At 38.2% G+C, this 22929-nt stretch overlaps 1 protein-coding gene across 1 annotated transcript in view; it reads left to right on the top strand.

Moving 5' to 3' along the window:
• Positions 1-22929, top strand: part of SNX25 (sorting nexin 25) — an 82441-nt gene that overhangs the window by 28781 nt on the left and 30731 nt on the right. Inside the window, exons 4-7 of the mRNA XM_032110321.1 lie at positions 4993-5165; positions 6053-6239; positions 12042-12112; positions 22441-22631. Of these exons, the coding sequence (XP_031966212.1) occupies positions 4993-5165; positions 6053-6239; positions 12042-12112; positions 22441-22631 (622 nt within the window). The remainder of the gene's footprint in view (positions 1-4992; positions 5166-6052; positions 6240-12041; positions 12113-22440; positions 22632-22929) is intronic.

Raw genomic sequence — 22929 nt, 5'->3', positions numbered from 1 at the left:
TCTGCAAGACAGTCTCTTGAAAGACTAAATAAAGAAATAGCAAGGCTGAAGGGAACACTTTGTTATCTATCTATCTATCTATCTATGCCTTAAGTAATTTCCTGTAGAGGAGTTGTTAATTTTTTACTTGGTTTGGTTTTTTCTTTTGTTTGTTTGTTTGGGATTTTTGTTGGTTGGCTGTTTTTTCTGGTGGGCATGGGGGTTTTGGTTTGGTTTTTTTTTTTAGGGGGTAGAGGGAGGTGTGTGTGTGTGTGTGTATAATTTGCTTACTTCCCAATTTCAAAGCAAACTGACTTATGTTTGTCAAAGATGCTTTGCGTCAGGAGCATACATCCCACCACAAATACCAAGTCTTAATACTTCTGACTATAATGAGTCTTTATAATATAGACAGTTATTAGATGGTCCTAGTCAAAAATATGGGTATCTAGAGTAGATTCTCAGGGAAAAAAAGAGATTTCCATGTGGTCGCTGTATTGGGAAACGTGGAAGCCCAGGTGATAGTCCAGTCTTACGGAATGGCCATAGGACCTGCATTCCTGAGAAATGAAGTATTGTTGTTAAAAAGTTGTTGATATTGGCTCAGAGTTCCTTAGTTATATTATGGGAAGGAAATGGTATTTCTAGAACCCTGGTAATGTTGTAACTGTTTTTCTTCAGGAATACCGCAGCAAATCTGTTTTTCCGCTTTCCTTTATAAAATGCTGGATGAACTGTAGGCTCACAGCAGTAAGGGGTAAAGTCTTAACATTGATGACATTCAGTGGGATGCACAGGCAGTAATTGCACAAAGCAGCCTCAGAGCAGAGGATAGTTACAGCAGGTGTCAGTTTGTTCCCAAAGTACAGCTTGGAACAGACCTGGTACAAAGGAATTCACTTGGGCAGGCCCTATCTATGGATCTATATTTGTACTGTGCTGCTTAATCTTCCAGTGCTTTGAGGGGCAACCAAAGGAAATCCCTTTGCTTTCTGACATTATATAACAGTATTGGATAGTGTTAAAAATTCAGAGCAGGCTTTTCATAAAATTACAGAAAAGGAATCTGGGCAAGGTTAAGGCTGGCTTTGTAGCTTATGGGGCATGAAGATGGATATGACCTGAAAGCATGCTCTATAGAGTCTGTGTTCTGTCTACTGTTTTAAATCATTGAAGTCACCTGCACCTTGATAGACCACTGTTGTCACTATTACTTCAGTCTTAATTGTACAAAAAGGCACAAATGAATTTAGTTGCCACTTGCCATTATTCGAGTATTGTCTAAAGCAGATTGAGCCTGGTTTATAGAGTTTTTATCATACCTGTTTTGGATCTATTTCCTAGAGTGCCACATTTATTAACTCACTGCACACAGTTGTGCTCAGAATTTATGGCTAATTGACTGGGCTTTTAAAGCTCTGTCTAAAAATATCTGCACGCAGTTTTAGTTCAGAGTTTTCTGTGATTACTAAGGGATTGTTTGGAGAATCCAACCACACAGTACTAATAATAAACGTTCAGAATTAGGAAAAGAAATAATGTCTATGTTACTATTTGGGTTATTTAATAGTGCTTAATATCTTTATTGACACTGGAGAGATGTAGCAGCACTCTGCTTTGTGTACATGTATGTGGATTGCACTTCAGTTTCTGCTTTTCCTGTTGCTCTCTGCAAAATGAACAGTGTGACATTCTCACAGAGTTGAAGGTCTAGGTTTTATATCAAGGCTTAAGAATATGCCTGATCAGGACATCTTAGCTCCTGCTCCAAGGCAGTAAACAGACATGGTTGGGTAGCTGAGCAGTAGTGGTAATACTTCTGTGATTGTTCAGTGCTCTTTTTTTTTTTTTAATGTGTATCAGTGAAGGGGAAGCCTGGGTTAAAAGGGTTGCTGTTTACTGGCCAGATCTTTTGTTGACACACAGTATTTCCCTGCAAGCTGGTCATGGTAATATTGAGACAAATAGAAGTGTAATGCTTCCTGTATACATGCAAAGGAGGATATAAACCAGTATGTTTTGTCTTGTCTGTTTTATCACTCATATTGATTTATTCTGTAGCTGTTAAGCTTCCCTCCAAGCTTCTTCTCCTGCTTTCAGTCTTCCTTTTATGTCTCTTGCCCAACAGTGATGAATACTGCAGGATTTGTTGACAGAACTGTTTGGCACTGACAGGCAAGGCTTGGTTAGAGTTGAATTTCCTGAAGACTTTGTCTCTCTATTATTTTCATAAATATCTTCCCTTTTGCTTTTTAGATCACACGTAGATATAGTTTGGCTAGGAAAACCTGTTCTAGAGAGTCATATCTTCCTAATTAATGGAGATAACTCCAGGAAAAAATGAAGCTTTTCTTAAACAGCCTGTAAACTGGAGAGTAGGCAACTCTGCTCCCCACTTGCATTCCTGTAGGCAGGAACGCATTAGACAAATTAGAAGGATAAGAACCAACTATTTGCCTATGTGCCTGTTTATTCTGTTCCATTTGTGTTCTGTTGACTGTGTGTCCTGGCATAGGTCCAGCTCAGCAAAGCTGTATGCGTTGGCTTTTGACTGGGAATAAATTTTTACAATAGGGAGACAGACTTCTCTTGCATGGGTGATACTATAGGTACAGTTAATGCTCCAGTGTGTTTGCAGTCCCAAACAGACTGGCATTCCTCAGGAGACTTGTAGATAGATATAGAAGATGAAAATGGCTAATCTCAGTTCAGTGAAATTTTATGTGCGTTATGGCTCTGTTTTATGCTTTGCACATGCTATGAAAGTATATCTTGATCTAATCACTATGCAAGATATCCCGGAAATAAGGCGTCCAAAAAATATGGGCTTTGTTCGCAGGCCAAAAAGCAGTCACCATTTGCTTTTAGTTCTAACTCTGTATCATTGTTGTTAATACACAGGAATCATTTCAAGTGATAATTCCTGTGCTTGGCACTGGTGAGGCTGCATCTTGAATCCTGGGTTTAGTTTTGGGCCCTTCACTGCAAGAAAGACAGGGAAGTGCTGGAGCATGTTCAGAGGAGGGCGACAAAGCTGGGGAAGGGTCTGGAGGACAAGCCTTATGAGGTGTGGTTGAGGGAGCTGGGGGTGTATAGTCTGGAGAAGAGGAGGCTCAGGGGAGATCTTATCACTCTCTACAGCTGCCTGAAAGTAGGTTGTAGCCAGGTGGGGGGTCTGTCTCCTGTCCCAGGTAACAAGCAACAGGATAAGAGGAAATGGCCTCAAGCTGTGCCAAGAGAGGCTTACATTGGTAGGAAAAATTTCTTCACTGAAAGGATGGTCGAGCATTGGAACAGGCTGTCCAGGGAAGTGATGAAATTACTGTCCCTGGAAGTGTTAAAAATCCATGTAAATGTGGCACTTAAGGACGTGGTTTATTGGTGGACTTGGCAGTGCTGCGTTAATGGCTGGACTTGATGATCTAAAAGGGCTTTTTCAACCTTAATGATTCTATGTTCACTGTGAGTCATCCTGTTTGCCAGCATTTTGCATACGCTTCTTCCCATGTTTCTAATTGGCTGACTTTGAGTGGACAAGCCTGTCTGGAAGACTTTACTTCCACAATAAGAGGTGGGTGTAGGTAAATGACCCAGACTTTGTCTGCCAGTAATATGCCTGGGACATGTCTGGGTTTGGATGAATAATAAATGCCTTTAGGGGAGAGCATGACAGGGAATGTTTGATGTGGTGTAGAGGAGGCTTCAGAATATGTCTGGAGTATGCAATAGGAGTAGAAATGCACTGAGGAAAATAGCTATGTATTCAGCTGCCACTGAGAAAAGATCCTACCAGAACAAGATAAACAGCTTTCTGAGCTGTCAGCTGTACCACCTGGACTGCTTGATAATGAAGATTACACGTCATCTTCATAAACCACTGCTCTTCAGAAAAGAGTGTTTACTTCCAAGTTGTTCCAAGGGACTTGTTTTGAAATTTGTCTTATCTATAACAATTGAAACACCCTTCACGATCCATGTTTGCAAACAAAACATTTGATTTGTGATTGAGTTAAAGGCGCTCATCAAATCGAACCCAAATGTCATCTTCACATTGTTTTTCTGAAAACTAATTGTAAAACTAATTTTAGTCACCTTAAGACAAATTATTGTATTATTAGGACAAAATCAGAGTTATTGTTACTGTTCCAACATATTTTCATCCTCCTGAACTGACTAGCAAAAATTAGTTATACAATACTGCCTGTCACTATTGGCTGTATAATGGTGTCTAACTGAAAACTTTTGGTTGACTGTATACAGTTCTTAGTCACTTTTTCCACATACAGAGGCAATGGGCTTAGAGCAGCTCTGTGGGTAACAGTCAGTTGACTAGAACAGCAGCCTAACCTAGCCAGAATAGCAGCCTCCAGCTCAGGGAAGAAAGCAGATGTTATGGAAAATAGGAGGAGGTACTGGTATGAGATGTGACAAATACAAGCCTTTCTAGTACCTTCGAGCCTTCTACTGAAGACCAGTCTTGGCTGCCTTTGTAAATTACTATGGTGCCTCTCAAGTGACACTGTGTCTGTCTGTCTGGAACCACTGGCTTGGTCACCTTGTTGTTAAAATGGGTTGGAGCACATCAGGCGTGTGGCCATAAAAGAACTGCTAGGGTACCTTGGCTCTGCTCCTACAGCTGTTTTTGTGAAAAGGTACAGCTGTGACCTGCACTAAGGAGTTCTGTCAAATGTTCTGAGAAGTCCAGAAAACCATTGGCACCTGCAAGGAGATAAACTAGATAGTATTGGGCACAGAATCAAGGTTAGGGAGATTTGTTCCCTGTTTCTTTTAGAGCTGTCATCTGAAAACTTGTTTGTGAGGAGTCTGCAAACAGCACAGTGTGCTTCATGGGCTTACTCACCCATCGGTATGTTGCTGTGCGTATTCAGTGGCGCACAGCACCCACCCAGTGCTCGTGCTGCAGCATTTTGTCTATTAGCAACTGATGAACATAGATGACTTGTGATACAAGTGGTATGTAAGTTCTCCTTTTTTTTATTTTTCTCCTTCTAGGCAGGAAGATCTACCAAGACCTTTTTTACTGCACTCATGCTTGAGGAGCTCTGATGAAGAAGTAAGATTCCTGCAAAAATGTTCTCAAGTTCTGGTGTATTGTCTCCTACCCTCAAAGGATGTCCAGTCTGTCAGCTTGCGCATAGTCCTTGCAGAAATACTTGCAACAAAAGGTAGATCAAAGATCAGAGATGATTAACCATTTGTACATGTACAATATTAGCAATTACAAACTTTATTATGTGTAAGTCTTGATGCTCTGCTTTTACATTCTAAAATTTAATTTCTGTGATAGCCCATAAGACAGTACATTCACAAAATCAAGCATATACTTACTTAACTCTCATGACTTGATGCCAGGCTGTTTATCACATTTCAGGATAAAACACAATTTGTCCTTTCGCATTCTCTATTTTTTCATAGAGGAATACTGTTGCAACTTTCCTTGGCGTTATTTATAATGATTATATGAATAATTCTGGCCCTTTATATTTCATTCAGATGCATAAACACATCCTTAAATCTGTGGATCCTATAACTGAATCATGATATCATATTTGATTAATTATTTTACACTTTGATTTATCCAGTGTGTTTTTTTAAATTGAGGGTTTTCTATTTTGCCTTTTATCAGCCACACTTTGACATAAATACAATACACGTTTTTTATGTCACTGTCAAATTCAGAAATTATGAAGTCCCGAGTATATTACGCAATTCAGTTTACTTTCAATTTTCATTTAAACTGGCCATAATGTCATAGCCTTCAGAGCACACAGCATAAAGAATGAAAACACTTGGAATTTTCCAAATAGAGCTCAGCTTTGTCAATGTATATCAATTCGTGTAATAGAACACCCAGTTTTATCAAGAAGGTATATGCAATCTCAAATGTACTGACTAGACTTTCTGAACTAGAAGTCCAGAAGACTGGTTTCAGGTTTTTTGATTTTTATAAACTTGGATATTTGTTTTTGCCTTTTATCTGCAGTTTTCATTTGCAAGACAGCAGTTATTTTTCAACATAAGGATTTTGTTTTAAAATACTTTTCCTCTCCAGTACTGAAACCAGTGGTGGAACTGCTGAGTGATCCAGATTATATTAACCGAATGCTACTCAGCCAGCTGGAGTATAGAGAACAGATGAATGAGCATCAGAAGAAAGATTACACATATGCTCCTTCTTATGAGGAGTTCATCAAGCTCATTAACAGCAGCTCCGATATTGAGTTTCTGAAACAACTGAGGTATTTAATGTTTCACTGTAGCTCATTTAAAACTAAACATGTTTCTTTTCCAGCCCATTACTAAGATATGAATGAATTGTGATTTTTCTTTTTAAACTTAATTTTAGATTTCTTTTTGTTTGGTGAAGCAGAGATAGTAAGGATGATAAGCTACAACATTTGTTAGATCTCTAATGTAATCAGCATTTTAGCTCAGTGGCAGAAAATGCATAAAAATTCTGCTTAGTAGTATTCTGGAGATGACTGTACTGTTGAAAGGGATAAATGCTTGAAATGTATGAAAGGCATACTGGACTCTTCTTTGCAACTTGCCTCAGTGGAGCTAGACAAAATATGTTGAATTTCCACTAGTGTGGATGGTTTTCTTCTCATTATCTTTATGAACTATGACTGGCCATGGTGGTCTGTTGAGTATGAACCATAGTGACCCTAGGGACACTGAGCATTCAGAACAACTTGCTGTGATTCTGTGGCATGGAAAGAAGGGGTTTGAGTTCCAACACGTTTTACCACTGGATGAGAGGTTTTCCTGGACTGTTGCAGAAAGATGTTTCCTAATTGCATACTACTTAACCACGTTAATGTACTCTACAGACTTTGTTAAAAACAGAAAAAACATCACTGAGCTCCTACATATCATGAGTTTGTTTGATATTCCTGTTTTCTAATGCAAATAGCACCTGTTCACATTCATACTAATTCCACTCCGTCTCATCTCTTTCTCCTTATTTCTTTCATTTTAGTATGAGATATTGCCTGCATCTCAAGCCTGCTTTTCCAAGAACCTGTTGTTTATGCTTGCCTTATCTTTAAGCTGTTTCTCCTCTGATTTCTGATTTATGTGAAAGGATAAGGAACAACTGACTGGGAAGTGGGGAGCAGAGATACTACTGCTGTAGATCCTCCCTAGATATCCTTGAGTTGGTTTTGTTGAGCAATGCAAAGCCTTGGAGGGCTCCTGAAACCATTTCTGGAGTGTTTGTCCTAAGCTCTTACCACCAGCCAGAACTGGTAGTTTTTCCTCTTCCCAGCTCCCCTCTGTTGCTGCTGCAGGCCAGCTTTTTTTCTTCTCAAATGGCTGCAGCAACATCTGAAATACACATGCGGATCAATTACATTTGGTGAATTCTGTGTGAATTTGGTGTCATCTCTTGTGACCCTGAACTTCTATTAGACATGGCCTGATCAGACCAAGAGATGGCTTACTGGGATAGAGTATGTGGGCTGCATAAATAACATCGTACTTTCTCTTGTTCTTCTCTTTCATTCTGAAACCACTTGCATTTTTGGGATAGGAAAATACATTAAGGTGATGGTGAAATGATTCTGTTGCTTGGCTACTTATTGTTTGTCTGTTGTAGAATTTGCTCTTTATTCTGGGACAGTGTGCCTTTCCTGAGAGCAGAAATTAGTCTCTATTAGACTCTGCCTAAAACCTAGTTGGCGTATTTATTAGCATAATCACACTAATGGATCTATTTGTTTCAAAAGAAACCCAACTCTTAAGTTGTTGTTGTTCAAGCACATTAATGCTCAGTGTGTTCTCTTTTTAGCTGATGGGTCACTTTAAATTGCATTCTTTAATACCAGGGAGCAGATTTGCTTTATGAAATAATGTGCTTTTGGTTGCACCTACATTTTTCCTTTCTAATCTGTGAAGTCCAAGTGCCATCATCTTGAAATGTCTTCCTCTACATGCTACAAAATGTTGATCAGTCTGAGCTGATCAGTATTTTAATGGAAAATGTCTGAGAAAATGTATCTCCTTTTTGAAGAGAAGTAGTATTTGATTTTGGAGGCAGTGTTCTTCCATCCTCTGTTTGTACAGAGCCAGTCTCTGGGATGATGGTTAAAGAGCATTTCCTGTGGGAGAAGGCATTCCTGTTCTCTTTGTGCTCCAGCACTGTGGAAGCACCCAGAGAGTGATGGGCCCACGTGTAGTCATCTCAAATTTGTGTAGTCTATTTGGCAAAGCTTTCATGATTAACCAGTGAAAGTTCACAGATTTGCATTAACAAAAACAAACAGTGGTCCCAATATGGATTGAAAAAAAAAGGGGGGTGGTAGTTAGTTGTAATTCACAACAGTGAGCCACAGGGCAAAGCTATAAAGGAGGAGTTCAAGAGGAAGAAACAAATAAGCTGTTGTGCACTTATCACTGAGAAGCACAGTAAGAGTCTGTTGGAGTGATGGCAGTGGGGAAAATGCTTCCCGTTCTCTTACAACAAATAAATTGCTGGCATGTTTTACTTAAACAGAGTTTCCCAGTTAGATGCTATTCTGGGTAATTATGCTCATTAAGAATTCCTTTTCATGGTTTCATTTGGAAACAATTTTTCAGTGTCTGTTCTAAGCCAGTGCATGGCATTCATGAACTCTAAGCCCCCTCCTCCTGTTACTCGTAATGTTGCCACATAACATCTTGGTAAAGAACAGATACAAGCAGTAGCAATTTTCCATGTAGGCTTAGCTTTAAGGGAAATTTATCCTAAGGCACTACAGTTCCTGGGAACTCCTTATTTTTTATTAAACATTCCTGTCATGCTTGTCTTTGCAGATTGATTATTATCTATTTAATAAAATAAAGATAAAATACCTTGCTCAGTTCAAGAGGCCATGAGACACTGATAAACATTTCCTCAGGCTCTTGACGGACCACAGTCAAGTAGGCATGGACTCCTGGGTGCTCCTTGGTGTATGCACATGACAGTACAGGAGGGAAGGCTGATAAGGCATCCTTCCAGACCGATTTCATTAACAGAGTTTTGCTAGGCTTTATTGTGATTATAGCCAGGCATTTGTGGTGGGGAAGACAGGGAAAACCCCTAGATGGTTCAGTGGAAACCTGTGGGTGAAGGGTGTGTGTTGCTCTCAGCCAGGAAGTCAGAAAAGAGAGGGAGGCTATGTGGGTGTCCTTGTAAGCAAGTGTAAAGCTCTCGGCTGTGCAAATAGCTCTCCCTGAAAGGATAATAATGCTGTGAGGATTTTCTAAATCTTGTTTCTCTCCCACCTTAGAAGCACTACCTTAAGAAGAAATATTGTCTTGATTTTCTGCATAGCTTTTGTGGATTTTATTTTTGTAATGCATTTAAAAGATGCAGGAACTACTTACTATTAATTTTGGAGATACTTTAGGATTCATAGTTTGTTAGTATCTGTAGTGGACTTCTAACATTTGGTCACTTAATCTCTTGGAAGTTCACTATTGTTTTTGTGGAAATACCCCTTTAATTTTTGTAGGGAAATCGGGGGAGCTGATGTTTTCATAAAAAGGAATTTGCTGATTTTTGAGGAGCTATTTTGGGGTTTTTTTGTTTGCTTTCCTATCATATCTTTACCTTCTGAAAAGTTGAATTTTTGGGGGGGAATGGATGAGAAAAACAAACCAGCAAAGCTTTCACAGAAGGGACCACTGTAAGGTTATCTACAAATGTCCTTCAAACTCACTGTTTATAATGTTTCATTTTTTGATGCTTGTCATGAAGGGAGGCAGACTTTTATTCCTGTATTATCAAGTTTTCACAATGATTGTTGTCCCTATGTCTTTCAAGAAGAAAAAGTTAAACTGTGAAATTTCACCTTCATTTCCCCTCAGACTGAAGTTAGCACGGATTAATTGGAATTCTGCTACAAATAAGGAAGAAAAGATGAATTTTCACATCAGATGTGAAACATTTAATTTCTCTGTCAAAAGAAGACTAAAGATAAAAGACATGCTGAGTTAAAAATGTAGTTGAGAACAAATAGTGAAAAGGAAGTAAGCTAGATAGTTTTTATTCTGCTCTCAGGATCAGCATTATATTTATTCTGATACTTATTATTGCAGCAGCAAAAAGTCACTACACAATTCATGGTAAGAAAGACCATTACTACTGGCTCTATATCATCTTTTACTTAAGAAATGAGGGAAATGCATGAATATAATAGAGAATAGGGAAGAAGAAAGTAATGTGGATGTGAGGCCATGAAGGGTCCAGTTTATCAAGTACAGTCACTTCTTCAAAGTTAAATTAATACATCACATTTAAAATGTCCTTAGATGTTTACTCACCAACACCACAGAATACCTAGCAGCTAGAATATTTGGAACAGAGTTTCAGGGAGAGAAGGGTCATGGTCTGGCAGTGTAATCAGGGGGATGTTTCTGTGGTGCAGTGTTGTACAGCACTCCCATTGAGTAGTTGCAGCGAGAGCCCAATGCTCAGGAGGAACAGACTAAATAGTATCTTTGAGGATGTAACTCAGAGCATCTCCCATACTTAAAGTAATACAAAGAATAGAAAAAAAGAGATGCCACGTTAAGTAGTGGTAATAAAACCATATGAAACCATGAATGTGAACAAATGGGAGTAGATCTGGGCAGAAGAAGTTTGCAAGATAAGTGGGAACTACCTTCCACGTGCAGTTGGTTTTCTGTATCTTGTTTGATAAATTTATGATTTCACAGTTAGCCCGCAACACCTGAGTGAGGTGAATGAGTGTTATTGCAGTACACTTACAGATTACATAACCAATACAACAAAAGTCCAAGTGAGCTGCCCTGAATAATTTGGGAAGTCCCCACTCACTTAGGCGAGTGGGGAATTAAATGTGGGAGTTCTTACGCACCACAACACCACCGTTACTCTGGGGCTGTTCTTCCTGTGACGGACTGGGCAAGAACTGTGGTGGTGGATGGAAACAATCAAAATACAGTAATGGCAAAAGGAAGTAGTGTTAGAAAAATTACAGGTTTTCAAACAGGTTTTCAAGTTTCAATTTGATAATTGAAGAATTTGCTGCAGAAAAAAAATCTGGAACTGTAGTATATGCTATGTGTGTAAAACTGTGCCTCTACAAAGAGCCACAGACAATCAGAATCCTAAAAGAGTTATAGGAGGCAAGAGAAATGGGGAGGGAGAATTGAGTGATGTTGGTGAGAAAAGCTTACATGAAAGAAGGGGAAATAGGTTTTAAGGATCACATGTTCTTTCATAAATGGAGAGTAAGTAGTCACAGCCTTTCCAGGAGGCTTCAGCTTTCATCCAAGAGTTAACTTGATAGATAAAAAATTCGCTGGAATACTTGCTTTCTTAACAGTATTAATAGCTACCAAAGTAAGTGCATTGAGAGGAATTTGAGTGTTATGACCAGAACTTTGACATTTATAAAAGATTTAACTGACAGTCATTTACTTTGCTGAGTGCGTAGTATTTGTTAGTTACAAAATCAGTTTTAAAATTCAGTTTGCTACCTGCATTAACAGTCTGCTATTGTGTAGTATAGTTGTAGGTGATAAATATGTTTTAATTATTCCTGGACTATAATACTTCGATGTTTTACATATTTTAGTGTAATTTTTTTCTTCTCTGAATTTATATATGCTCCATATATGTATTGAGTGGATTAGCTGGAAGAAACTTACAGACAGCTCTTTTCTTTTAAACTGAGCTACCATCCTGGTTTCCTACAGAAAACTTACATTTAATATTTAGAGTGTGACTTTATATTGTCTTTACTGAACATTACCTGTCTATGCAGTACCATCAGTTGAGAGAAGAGGACAGTGTTATTGTTAGTTGGATGTTTCCTTTTTGTTTCAAGATAATCTGTTTTCCCTATTCCATGTCCACACTGCTCCGAGGTTGCAGGTATATTGAGAAATTAATCTGTTTCCAGGTGAGGAGGAAGTAGAAGTATTTTGATTTTTATTAATTCTTTAGTGTGCGGTATGAAGAAGACATTGTAAAAAATTAATACAGTGTTTTTTTTTTTCTTCTCTTCCCTCTCTTCACCCTTATTCCCTACTGTTTTAAAAATTAGGTATCAAATTGTAGTGGAAATAGTTCAGGCAACCACAATCAGCAATATTCCCCAAGTGAAGAGGCAGAAAGGTAAGATTCCATTTTTAAGTCATATCCGTTGTTTTCATTTTGAAAAGCTATTTGAACTCCCGCCATACATATGCAATCAGCATGTGTGGGTTTTTTAGACAGATTTTAGGAATGCTATGCCTTTAGTATTTTGGTTCTGTTTCATTTGTCTGAATCTTCCAGAAGCTCACATGGTATGATTATCCCCCCACCCTATCTTCATCTAAGCTGATGGATCATGAGAAAGGTCATATCTATGATACATTTGTTTTCAGAACTTGCTGCAGCTAAGATTTCTGACATTACAAATTCATATGCTGAGAATCATATTTCTGCTTTCTTTTTCATACAATCTGTTCTTCAAAATCTGTCTGTTCTCTTTTTGAAACAGAAGAAGGAATGATACAGCATAATTGTCAGTCAGACTTTATTTTGACTCTTCATTGTATTATGTGTTTGAGTTGCAATAAAGAGTGCTCTTAAATCCTTCTGCAATGATTTGGCAAGGTCTGCCTTTTTAAAAGCAGTGCATATTACAGTTGTACTTACATTTATTATATATACTACTTTATATGGTTCTCAAAATATGTTAAAATTGAGGCATATCTTCAGGAGATGATCTTAATGGCAAAATTACAGACCAAATAATTGCTTAGGCAGGTATACTTAAGTTGTATCAATGCATAATAGAAAGGCAACAGATAGGAAAATTTAATTTCTTTATAAATAAATCTTCAAGATTTTAGGTTCTCATGTAATCTCTATCTCTCAAGTTTTAAAAAAATTCTTTCCCTTGTATCAGAAAGGAAAATTTTAAAAAGTGATTCAAGTATAATGAAAAATGCAGAAACAGAAAATGAACATGCTGTGGGGTGGGGAAATTTTGGGCAATTTGAAGAGCTTGAGGTCCATGCTCAAGTTTCAGAAAGGTTGTCAACACTAATAATGCTTTTTGTTTACACTCTGAAATAGAGCTAGATGTGCATTCCAGTAGGATATCTTGCTTGTATCAAACCAAGATAAAAGTAGGCATTGGTTTTTATTCAAGGGTACATTATAGAAATAGATATTAATATTTTTCAGATGAAAGGTAATTGGATGGGAAGTCTGTTTCATAAAGTAATAAAATGAGAACAGGGAATTTAACTCTGAGAACATTATGAAAAATCAAACATTGCTAAGCCTGTATTTCCATTTGTGCTACCATTGGTCTTTTTGAGACAATAATTGATTTGGGGGATGTTTTTATACAGTTTAGGTTCCTACAATTAATTATTTATTAATTAATTTTCTTCTATCTCACTTGATTTTATCTGTTTAAATATCTACTTTTCTAAATCCTGAACAGAAGATGTTTCTCTGAAGCTACAAGTGTCTGGTACTGCAGAATAGATATAAAAATATTACAGAGCTGGTGGTATGTGGTAAAGTTGATTCTGCATTTTTATGGGCTCTTGATTTCTACCTGTACTAAAAAAAAAATCTAACAGAAATTTCACTAGCTGTTGCATTGAAGTTTTGTGTTATGATATGGACTTTTTTTTTTTGGTTTATTCCTCTGGTAACCTTGTATATTATTTAAGGGTTGATTACCACTGCTGGCTCTGTTAGCCCTTGGGACTATTGGGGCTAACCCTTTTGCTCATTAAATAGCCAGTGGTTATGCACATTGTCTGAAGAAGGTGATTTTTTTTTTGCTTGACACATGTGAAGCAGTATGCCCCACAGAGGCATGCAATACAGTCTTTTTATAGTTCACACAAATTTAGGGCAGATTTATAATTTCAGTTATTCTACTCAGGTTTTCATCTACCAAAAAATTTCAGGCTCTATGTACAATAAACTTTTAAGAGGGCTATCAAAACTGTAGAGGATAAAATTTAGTTCTGAAGGCTGTTTTGTGCCTTATTTTTCCTAAAGGAAATGGAGAAATTTTACCTAATGTGGTAAGGAATCTAATATGCTCCTGAATTTTAAAAAGAAAAGGTTAGAGAAAAAAGCTGTGGTACCTTTCTTAAAACAAACCAAAGCCAACAAAAAAACCAAGCACAACTCACTGGTAACATAAAGATTGTTGAAATCTTGTAGAACAGACTACCACGTTACTCAGCATCACGTTTTGATGTTTCCCTTTCTGGATGCTACAGCGTAATGCTACCCCTGGATTTAATGGTGAATAACTAAATGTAAGCTTTATGTAAAATGAAAGTGTGTTTGCACAATCTCATTCTATTTTTCTTTTTAATCTTTTCACCCGGCACGTGGCGCATACCTGCAGTGATGTGTGAGCATGGCAGCTGGATGTATGTAACAGTCTCTCCTTTGCTGCTAGTAAATGAGCTCTTGCCTTCTGTGTCATGGGCATCTCTTAGCCTTGACTCCAACCTGGCAAGAGATAGGCTTACTGAGAGCTATTTCCTTTTGCCTATGGCAAACCTGGGTCCTGAAGATGTAACCGCTTCTGTAGTGCCTGGGTGTTCAACAAGAGCAGCTGAACTCTGGCTGGCCAGCATTCTGTTGAGCCTGATGTACGCTCTCAAACTGTAAGAATAGAGCAAGTGTAGATAGTACGTACATTGATATAGAATCATAGAGTGGTTTGGGTTGGAAGGGACCTTTAAAAATCGTCTCTCCAACTCCTGTGCAATGAGCAGGTGCATCTTTAACTGGACCAGATTGCTCAGAGTCCCATCCACCTGACCTTGAATGTTTCCAGGGATGGGGCATGTACCACCTGTCTGGGCAGCCTGTTCCAGTGTTTCATCACCCTCATTGTAAAATACTTATTCCTTTTATATAATCCAAATTGTCTCTCTTTTGGTTTAGAACCATTGCCCCTTTGTCCTACTGCAAGAGGCTCTGCTAAAAATTCTGTCCCCATCTTTCTTACAGGACTCTTAAGTACAGAAGGGCTGCAATTGGATGTCCCCAAAGCCTTCTCTTCTATGCACTGAACCATCCCAGCTCTCTCAGCCTTTCTTCCTGGGAGAGGTGTTCCACCCCTCTGGTTATCTTCATGGTCCTCCTCTGGACCTGCTCCAACAGGTCCATGTCTTTCCTGTGCTGAGGTTCCCAGAACTGAATGCAGTACTCAAGTGCAGTCCCACACGAGAGCCGTCTCACTCTCCATCAATTTGAGTTTTGGGAGCTTCCTGAGGCAGTGTTTTCAATACAAGAAGGTATAACAAAAGACCTGAGGAGCAGTTAGTGTAGCAGAGGTGGCCAAAACTCTGCAATAGTGAGTGCTTAGCTACAATTTATACTTTGCTTAGGAAAAGAAGTGTTGTACAACCGTGTAACTAGCAATAAGTACGCCTGAGCAGGATTGTGGACCTTTACTATTGGTTAAGGAGACATAATGAAGTCTCTAAAACTGACCAAAAATATTTATTTTTTCTAAAAAGATTGTCTATTATTCTAAAAAAGTGTCTATTATTAAAGGATGAGTAGCCTGAGGACAGGTTTCAAACTGATGACTTCTCATAGGAGCTGCAGTTACCTAACCTTTTTACTATTTTATGGGGTGATACCAAAGTATGCATTTAATGTTGGTGCCCAGTAAGGTTGGAGAGGAAGGCTTGTTGCTCAGTAAGGACAGGGTTCTTTACACGTTTTACCTAGTGCTGGTGCCACCTATTGGCAAAATATTTAGCTGTTAGGACCCTCTAATGAAATCAGAAAGTACTTTAAAGTACTTCTAAACATCAATGTATTAAACCCTCTGTAGCTGAAAAATGGCATATTATAGGTTGTTTTTTTTCTTTTCAAATTTCTGTCACTTGAATATTCTAGCATGTGAGCATAAGAGAGCAAATGAAAATGTACAAAAGCCTCTGATTCATGTTAAGCAGTAAGTTTTGCATTTGACTCCCTGAGAGAGTCAAAGGTCTAAAAAGTTGAGACACAAAGTAATTTGAGAGGTTTGCAGTATGTTGCCAGTTGTGGCTGGATGATAAAATTTCTGTGTCCAGGAGAATTGATTTTGGCTGTTGCTAAAGTTGAATAAGAAACCTAATGCAGCATTATTGTTTCCAGAGGCATAGATAGTTTATTTTGGATCAGTGCAGGCCACTGTAAATAGAAGCTGTTACCTTGCATGCTGACACTGTGCTACTTCCCTCATTTACACTGGCACAAAAGCACAGAATCTGGTGTGTACGTGTATCTGCCTTACTTCTCCACTTCTCCAGCAGTGCCTTCCTGTGTATCATCTTCTTCAATGGTCATGATCACTCAAGCAGTGACTGTAGGAGGAGGCTTGGTTTTGGTGGTAGTTTTGTTAGTGGTTTTTTTTCTTTCTTTTTTAAACTTGTGTTTGTTTTTTTTTCCTATTGGTATTTTCAGATGGTACCCTTCCCTACAGTCGCATGTGCTATTGTTAGAAGAATCACATCCTTCTACACCTTTAACTGTAAACCACTCTCCTCATCTTACCTTTTGATAATGATTCCTTCTAAGTGCTGAACCAAATTAAAATTTAAGCTGCATTTTAAGTATTTTAGTTGTTTTTATTTTTTTTTTTACAAAAATCTATCTTATCTGCTAAAAATTTTGGAGGACTCTAAATGCTTATCTAAAAACCTTTACTGCATTTTGATCTATTAAAGCAGTTTGTAAAAGGACAAATACCTGGATTGAGCATTGTAACATGAATGACAGATGATGATATGCAAGTTTCTAGAAGCAAGAGTAAATCTTAATTTTCATAAAGAAAAGGTTTCAAAAACATCAATCAGGAAATAGCACCAAAAGTAAGTTACTATAATAACTTTATATTTGCTGTAACATGAATAAGAAACTGTTTAAATACACTGGATCTAATTTTAACAGACATATTTTTGTTTCTTCTCATACTGAGATTGTATTACAGGACCCTACAAGAATTTTAGCATGGTTCTCTTTTTACTAGCTTCTTTTTTAAACAAACCCAAAAATGCATGAAGGCCTGTATCTTGTGTTAGGGCAACACAGAGCAAATCTTTCAACAGATTTTTTTTTTAAAGGATTTTTTGTAAAGAGATTTGTTTGATTTGCCTTTTAATTTTCTGTGCCCTCTGCCTTACACGTGACTTCACAGCATGACTGAAAACCACCCTTGGATGACTGGATGGGAGTGTTTTTCAGACACTACAGTGTAATCCACCCCAGGGCATCCCTGTTGAGAAAACTGCTCGTTTTCAAGCAGGGATTGCGAGACAGATCGAAAAAGCAGCCATTTCTGTGTGGGGAGGTCTGCTGCGTTGCAGCAGAAGATTTCTCCTGCTGAGCCTTCCCACTGTGTGTCTAGATATTTGCTTTTATAAGCAAAGCTGACAAGTGGCACAGAAACAGAACTGTCTGTGAGCAGGCCTCTCAGCTGCTATGGCTCTGAAAGAGGCTTGAATGTTCAGCTGTAAAAAGGGACTTTTAAAAAAACCTGGGGCTCTAGGCTGGCTTGGTTTTGTGGGTTGTGATGTGTGGGCTTTGCCAGGATGATAATTTAGAGTGAAGTAAAATGGATACTTGTGTGTTGCAGCATACTGCAGATGCCGTGTAACTTAATTATGTCAAAACTGTATTATGATTCCTCCCCCTGACCTGCATCCTCCACACAGGAATAAACATTCATGCTCAATTATTTTTGCACAGTTTTCTGGCAAGGCTTAAAGAGCTGACATTGTGCCTGCATGTCATGCTCAAGCAGTAAGTGTGGAGGAAATCCATGTGGATGAGGGTAAAGGCAACAGATTCTGTGGTATATTTACTTGGTTTTATTTGTGATTTTTCAAATCAAGTTTATAGAGGAAATTTTTCTTTCTTCTCCTGAGATCCTTTGTGTCTGCTAGTGATGATAATTCATCTTGTCCTCAGTTGGTTTGGAGAGATGCTGATCAGGGGAAGAGGGAGGGAAGAGGCTGACTGGTCAGATAGACGTGGCCAAAGGGGTGCAAGGACCTGCAGACAGAGTCTATCTGTGGTGGATGTTATTTTACTGTATAGTACATACTGACTCCCATGCTCAGATTTACCTTACTGCCACTTGCCTTTTTATTTTTCTCAGCTGTGGCTGTAGTGGGAGGCTGTGTTGTACTATGCATTGCTAATGATCAGTGCCTAACTTGTCCATGATATCTCTGTAAATCCCTTTTCTCAGATCTGTTTGTGGAAGTGTTTGGGATTTAGCACTTTTTTTACTCAATCTCTTGTCCAACCACAGTAGAGCTGGTTTTCCCTTTGTTGGACCGTGGGCAGTAGAAGAACCGTGTGTGCTATTTGTAAAAATTCTGCTCTCGCAGAATTGAACAAATGCTTTTCCAGGCCTATGTAGGCTTTGAAAATGTGTAATTCAAAGTTTCTAAGAGTTGGAGGAGCTCTGTAAAGACTTGTAAGTTATATACATAAGGTTACACGAAAATGTTATGTAGATGTTCACTAAAGTACTTCAGCACAGCATTTAGGAGGCCCTGTATGTGCTTAACCTGGCTCTTGGAAAAAGTTTTGCAAAAAAGCTTTTGATGGTGAGCATATGTGTTGCTGCTTTGGTGACGGGTCAGGTTGGTCAGTGCTGTTGTACACACTGCCAGGTGTCACGGATCTGTAGCTACTGAAGCTGTAAAGGAGCAAGAACTTGTACTTTCTATTTTATTCATGCTTTTGCCATATATAACTCTGCAGGTAAAATGAGAAATCTCTGCCTTTTTGCTGTTACTATTAAGAGAGGGGATGGATCATGCATCTAAAATACAATTAAGTTTCTACTTTAAGCAAATTTGCATTATTTTTTTTGTATCCTTCAGCATGCTTAAGGGTTATAAGTGGCATCTTTTGGCATGAAGATTTGGAAGGCCCCGTATTCTGACTGAAGAATGGATGGTGTGAATATGTACTGCAGTTTGATGTATTTAATACATATAAACTTGCTCAAGTAGCAAAGCCACCACAGAAAAAAAAAAAAGGAAAGAAAATTAGGTCTGAGAAATCACTTTTCAGAAATTGTTTTGGTGGGCTCTATGATATGCTTCTGGGGATATACTTCTAGCTTAAATCAAGATAGTTATGAGTTATTTAGAAGAAAATGTTGAAGCTTTGTCAGAAATCACTGCAGATGAGCAAAAATGCATAGAATAAAACAATTTGCACAGGTAGCATAGCCTTGATTACTTGATAAGTTTGAGTTCATTTGGACCATTTGCATTTTAGTGTTGTTTGGTGCAAATTGAATTATCTACAGCTGTGGATTGATAAGCAGAGTTTGAAATTCTGCTTTTGGTACTAATTGCATTTGGTTGCCTTTGGGAGAGGTGCACAATACCCCTTTGGGATTTGAAGTTCCTCCATGGCAGTGCACGTCCTGTCAAAAATTTCCCCAGATAAGGAGAATTATTTTGGAGGAAGTCAATAAAAGACACTTTGCTCCTTTGGAGGTGGAGGCTCTGCTCAGTTGCTGCTGGTAAATGTGTATGCAGCTCATGGGGAGGAAGTGCCAATGTAGCATATTTCTTGTCTTGCTGATGAAGAGTGATTTTTGTTTGTTTTTAATAATATTTTTTTAGAAACATACCCAAACTGTAAAGTTGTTACTAGTTAAAAAAATATTACTCAAAGGATGCTTTTTTCCCCCTTGCATTGTGGTGAAACAGTGTCTTAGTAGCATATATATACTTCTTTTCCATTTGTTGAAGGTCGCTGGAGGGTATGAATACATGCATGCCTTTCCTTTTGTGTGTTCCTGGTTTTACTTGGCTTATGCAGTGATAGCTGAATGTAGTGAATATCATCTTTCATGATACTCAGAAATAGGAAAAATCACTCTTAATTGTGTCTTGGTATTCTGGTGATGGTGGAATCAGACAAGAATAGGTTAGAAAGAGAAGTCTTTATAACTTAAAACATCTTTTTGATAGTGCTTAATAGGAAAAATGCAGTTTAATATGAAAAGAACAGTTTAGATCCAAAAATCTCTAAAATCTCAAAAGGAAATTAGGGTGAGGAGAAAAACAGTGATCTACCTAACCTTCTCCAGTTGAGCTGAAAATGCTCCTCCTGATTTCTGCTACCTTACCTTTCATAATTTGGAGGAGGGAAGTGATGCTCAGTGTTAGTCCACGCTATCTTTCCTGCACCGTAGCACATTAGCTGCATTCTGTGCTGCTCTGCTTTTCATCAGCCTCTTGTCTATTTGTGAAGGACGTCACTGCCAGGCTTTCATGGTGACTAGTCCTGTTTATCCATGGAGCAGGAACAGGCTGGCAGTGTGATCTTTATCACTGCCCTGAGTGATTCTTGGGTGGAGTGGCTCCTTTTGGATATGAAGAGCTGAGGTAAATGTTTCTGAAGGATCTCTGTTAAGACAGGAAATAATCACTAGAAGCAGTAGGCTCATTAATCTCTTCTGGAGGCCTGCTGCAGTCACAGGATGATAAGACTTCAGGTAAAGTAGACATGCATGCTTCGAAAACCCTTCAAGAATGCCTTGTTTCTACCAAGAGGGGTACTTTTGTTTTAAGAAGGCTGAATGATCATTGCATTGTACTGTTTGTGGTTTTTCAGAAGTGGGATTTCAAGTATGCATTTTGAACTCAAAGCATTTAAACTATTGAAAGAATTTGGAACTTTAAAAAAATCATCTTAGAGTCAAGTGCAGCAGGGAAAAGATTGGGGTTTAATCTTTGCTTTAAACTTCTGTTCCTGTATTTGTAATAGCTGTAAGTGTTTTGATTTGAGGGAGAGCATTCCGTTGTCCTTAAGGTCTTTTCCTTTCCTTTTCTCTCATTACTACTGGTACCTCTGTTTAGGGAACTGAAACACAAAATTAAATGCTCTGTTGACTTCCCTGTGGAGATAACATGCCAGGAAAACAGATGGCTTTTTTTTTTTTTTTTTTAAGTAAAGTAATTTTATCATTTGCTTCAGTGAGTATCATCTCTTTAGTTCACTATTATGTGGCAGCTCAGATGCAAATGATACTCATCCATTAAAATATTAAGAATATTTGTATCAGGAAGCATCCCTATCAACATAGATACATGCAGCAAATCAAGTGAGATTAAAAATATGGGAAAAGATAATGGGAGAATATCTGGACTCGATTATGTGTAGAACTTCAGGGAGCTCCATGTACCTTGAGTTGTCCTTCAGTATGTAAATGACAAAACTTAGAGTTGCATGCAGTACTTACATGTGACTTTGAGGGGGAAATAAAAGGGTAAAAACAGTTGTAAAAGGAGAAGTTGACATAATGTATTAGAAACTTTCTTAAAATAGGTATTTTAAATAGTTTCTGAGCGATTTCCTTTTTGCTGTGTATGCATTCACAAATGTAACTCTGTAGTTGTTTCTTAACAAGAAGTGTTGTGAAAATGGAATGCTGGTTTTATCTACATGGTTTTGCTAGCATTTAATATTTTGAAAACATAGTAGAGTAGATCTTTACTATTTATCCCTGAGCAATCAGATAATCCAGAGCCAAGTACAAGCCAAGTACTCTGCTACTGAGTAATAGCTGCAGCCCAAAAAAGCGTGAGTGTTATCATTGAGTAGGAAAATAAAACCAGTGTATAAATGTGAATCAGTTGCATCCTGCAGATACTAAACATGATTTCCACACAATAGGGTTTTATATCTGCTTTATCTGCTGCTTCTTTTTTTAGATCGTGGTAATTAGCTGAAGAGGCTGCAATGTAGAGTACACAAACATTACACTGGCTATTACTAAGTCTTATTCAGCTGACTGTCATCTTCATGTTACTTTACTTTTTAACAGTACTATGCAGTCTTGATGTGGCATTCTAAGATTTTTTTTTTTCTTAGTTTTCTGACCATCTTGAGGGAACTTTGGTCAGTTGTCTGGAGGGGATATTGTATGATATACTGTTCACATCAGGCACAAGAAGTTTGGGTTTGCAAATAAGATGTGTGGGAATCTGGGCTGGGGGGAAGAGAGCCCAGTCCCTCGTGATCCAGGCAGTCAATGCTATGGTACATAGGCCATCAGCTCCACGTGTTATCATATGCCATGGCTGTAGGTAACTTCCTAATGCCATCTGATAAATGTACATCCCATAGTAGAGGTCTTGGGCTGTGTCTTCCAACAAAGTATGAGAAGAGAGTTGGAGGGGTCAGGTTTCACTATGTATTTGAATACGGATTTTTTTTTTTTTTCTCAAACCTTTTGTGTAAACCCTTGACTTATCATTGTAGATTGTTTCAAAATCATCGTTCTGTTTCAAATACAAACTTGCCAGTATCTGTACTGATGAGCACAGTTTATTAATGAATGACAGATGCTTTGATCAGACAGGTCACAGAGGCAGTGGTACAATGATGTTTTCATGTCATAAAATACTGTTTATGATTTGCTTTATTCTTAGATTCAAAAGGAAAAGAAACTGCAGCAATGAAAGCTGACCTACTAAGGGCTCGCAATGTGAAGAGGTATATTAATCAGCTGACAGTGGCAAAGAAGCAATGTGAGAAGAGAATAAGGCTCCTGGGAGGCCCTGCTTATGATCAGCAGGAGGATGGCATTTCTGATGAAGGCGATGGCCCTCCAAGTCAGAAGGTATAAATCGCATTGCCTGAAGGTCATTCTAGATGTATTAGCACTGGGTCATGTTACCTCACTGCTGTTAATCCCTCCCTTCCCCCAGGAATCAAGTACAAATTAATTACTGCATAGTTTATTTACTGTGGGAAAAGATTACTGAAGTACTCAAAAAGACACATTAATCACTCAGCTTGGAATATTGCTCAATGTGAAACTTCATAAAGGATCGAGTGGCTTGTAAGCACGTGTGATTTTTCAGACATACCACATGTAGGGAGCTAATAAGGACATGGTAGCAGCCTTTATGAAAGTA

Source organism: Corvus moneduloides, chromosome 5 (genome assembly GCF_009650955.1).
Source record: "Corvus moneduloides isolate bCorMon1 chromosome 5, bCorMon1.pri, whole genome shotgun sequence".
NCBI lineage: Eukaryota > Metazoa > Chordata > Aves > Passeriformes > Corvidae > Corvus > Corvus moneduloides.
The sequence above is the reverse complement of the archived record's forward strand: the minus strand, read 5'-3'. Positions and strand labels throughout refer to the sequence as shown.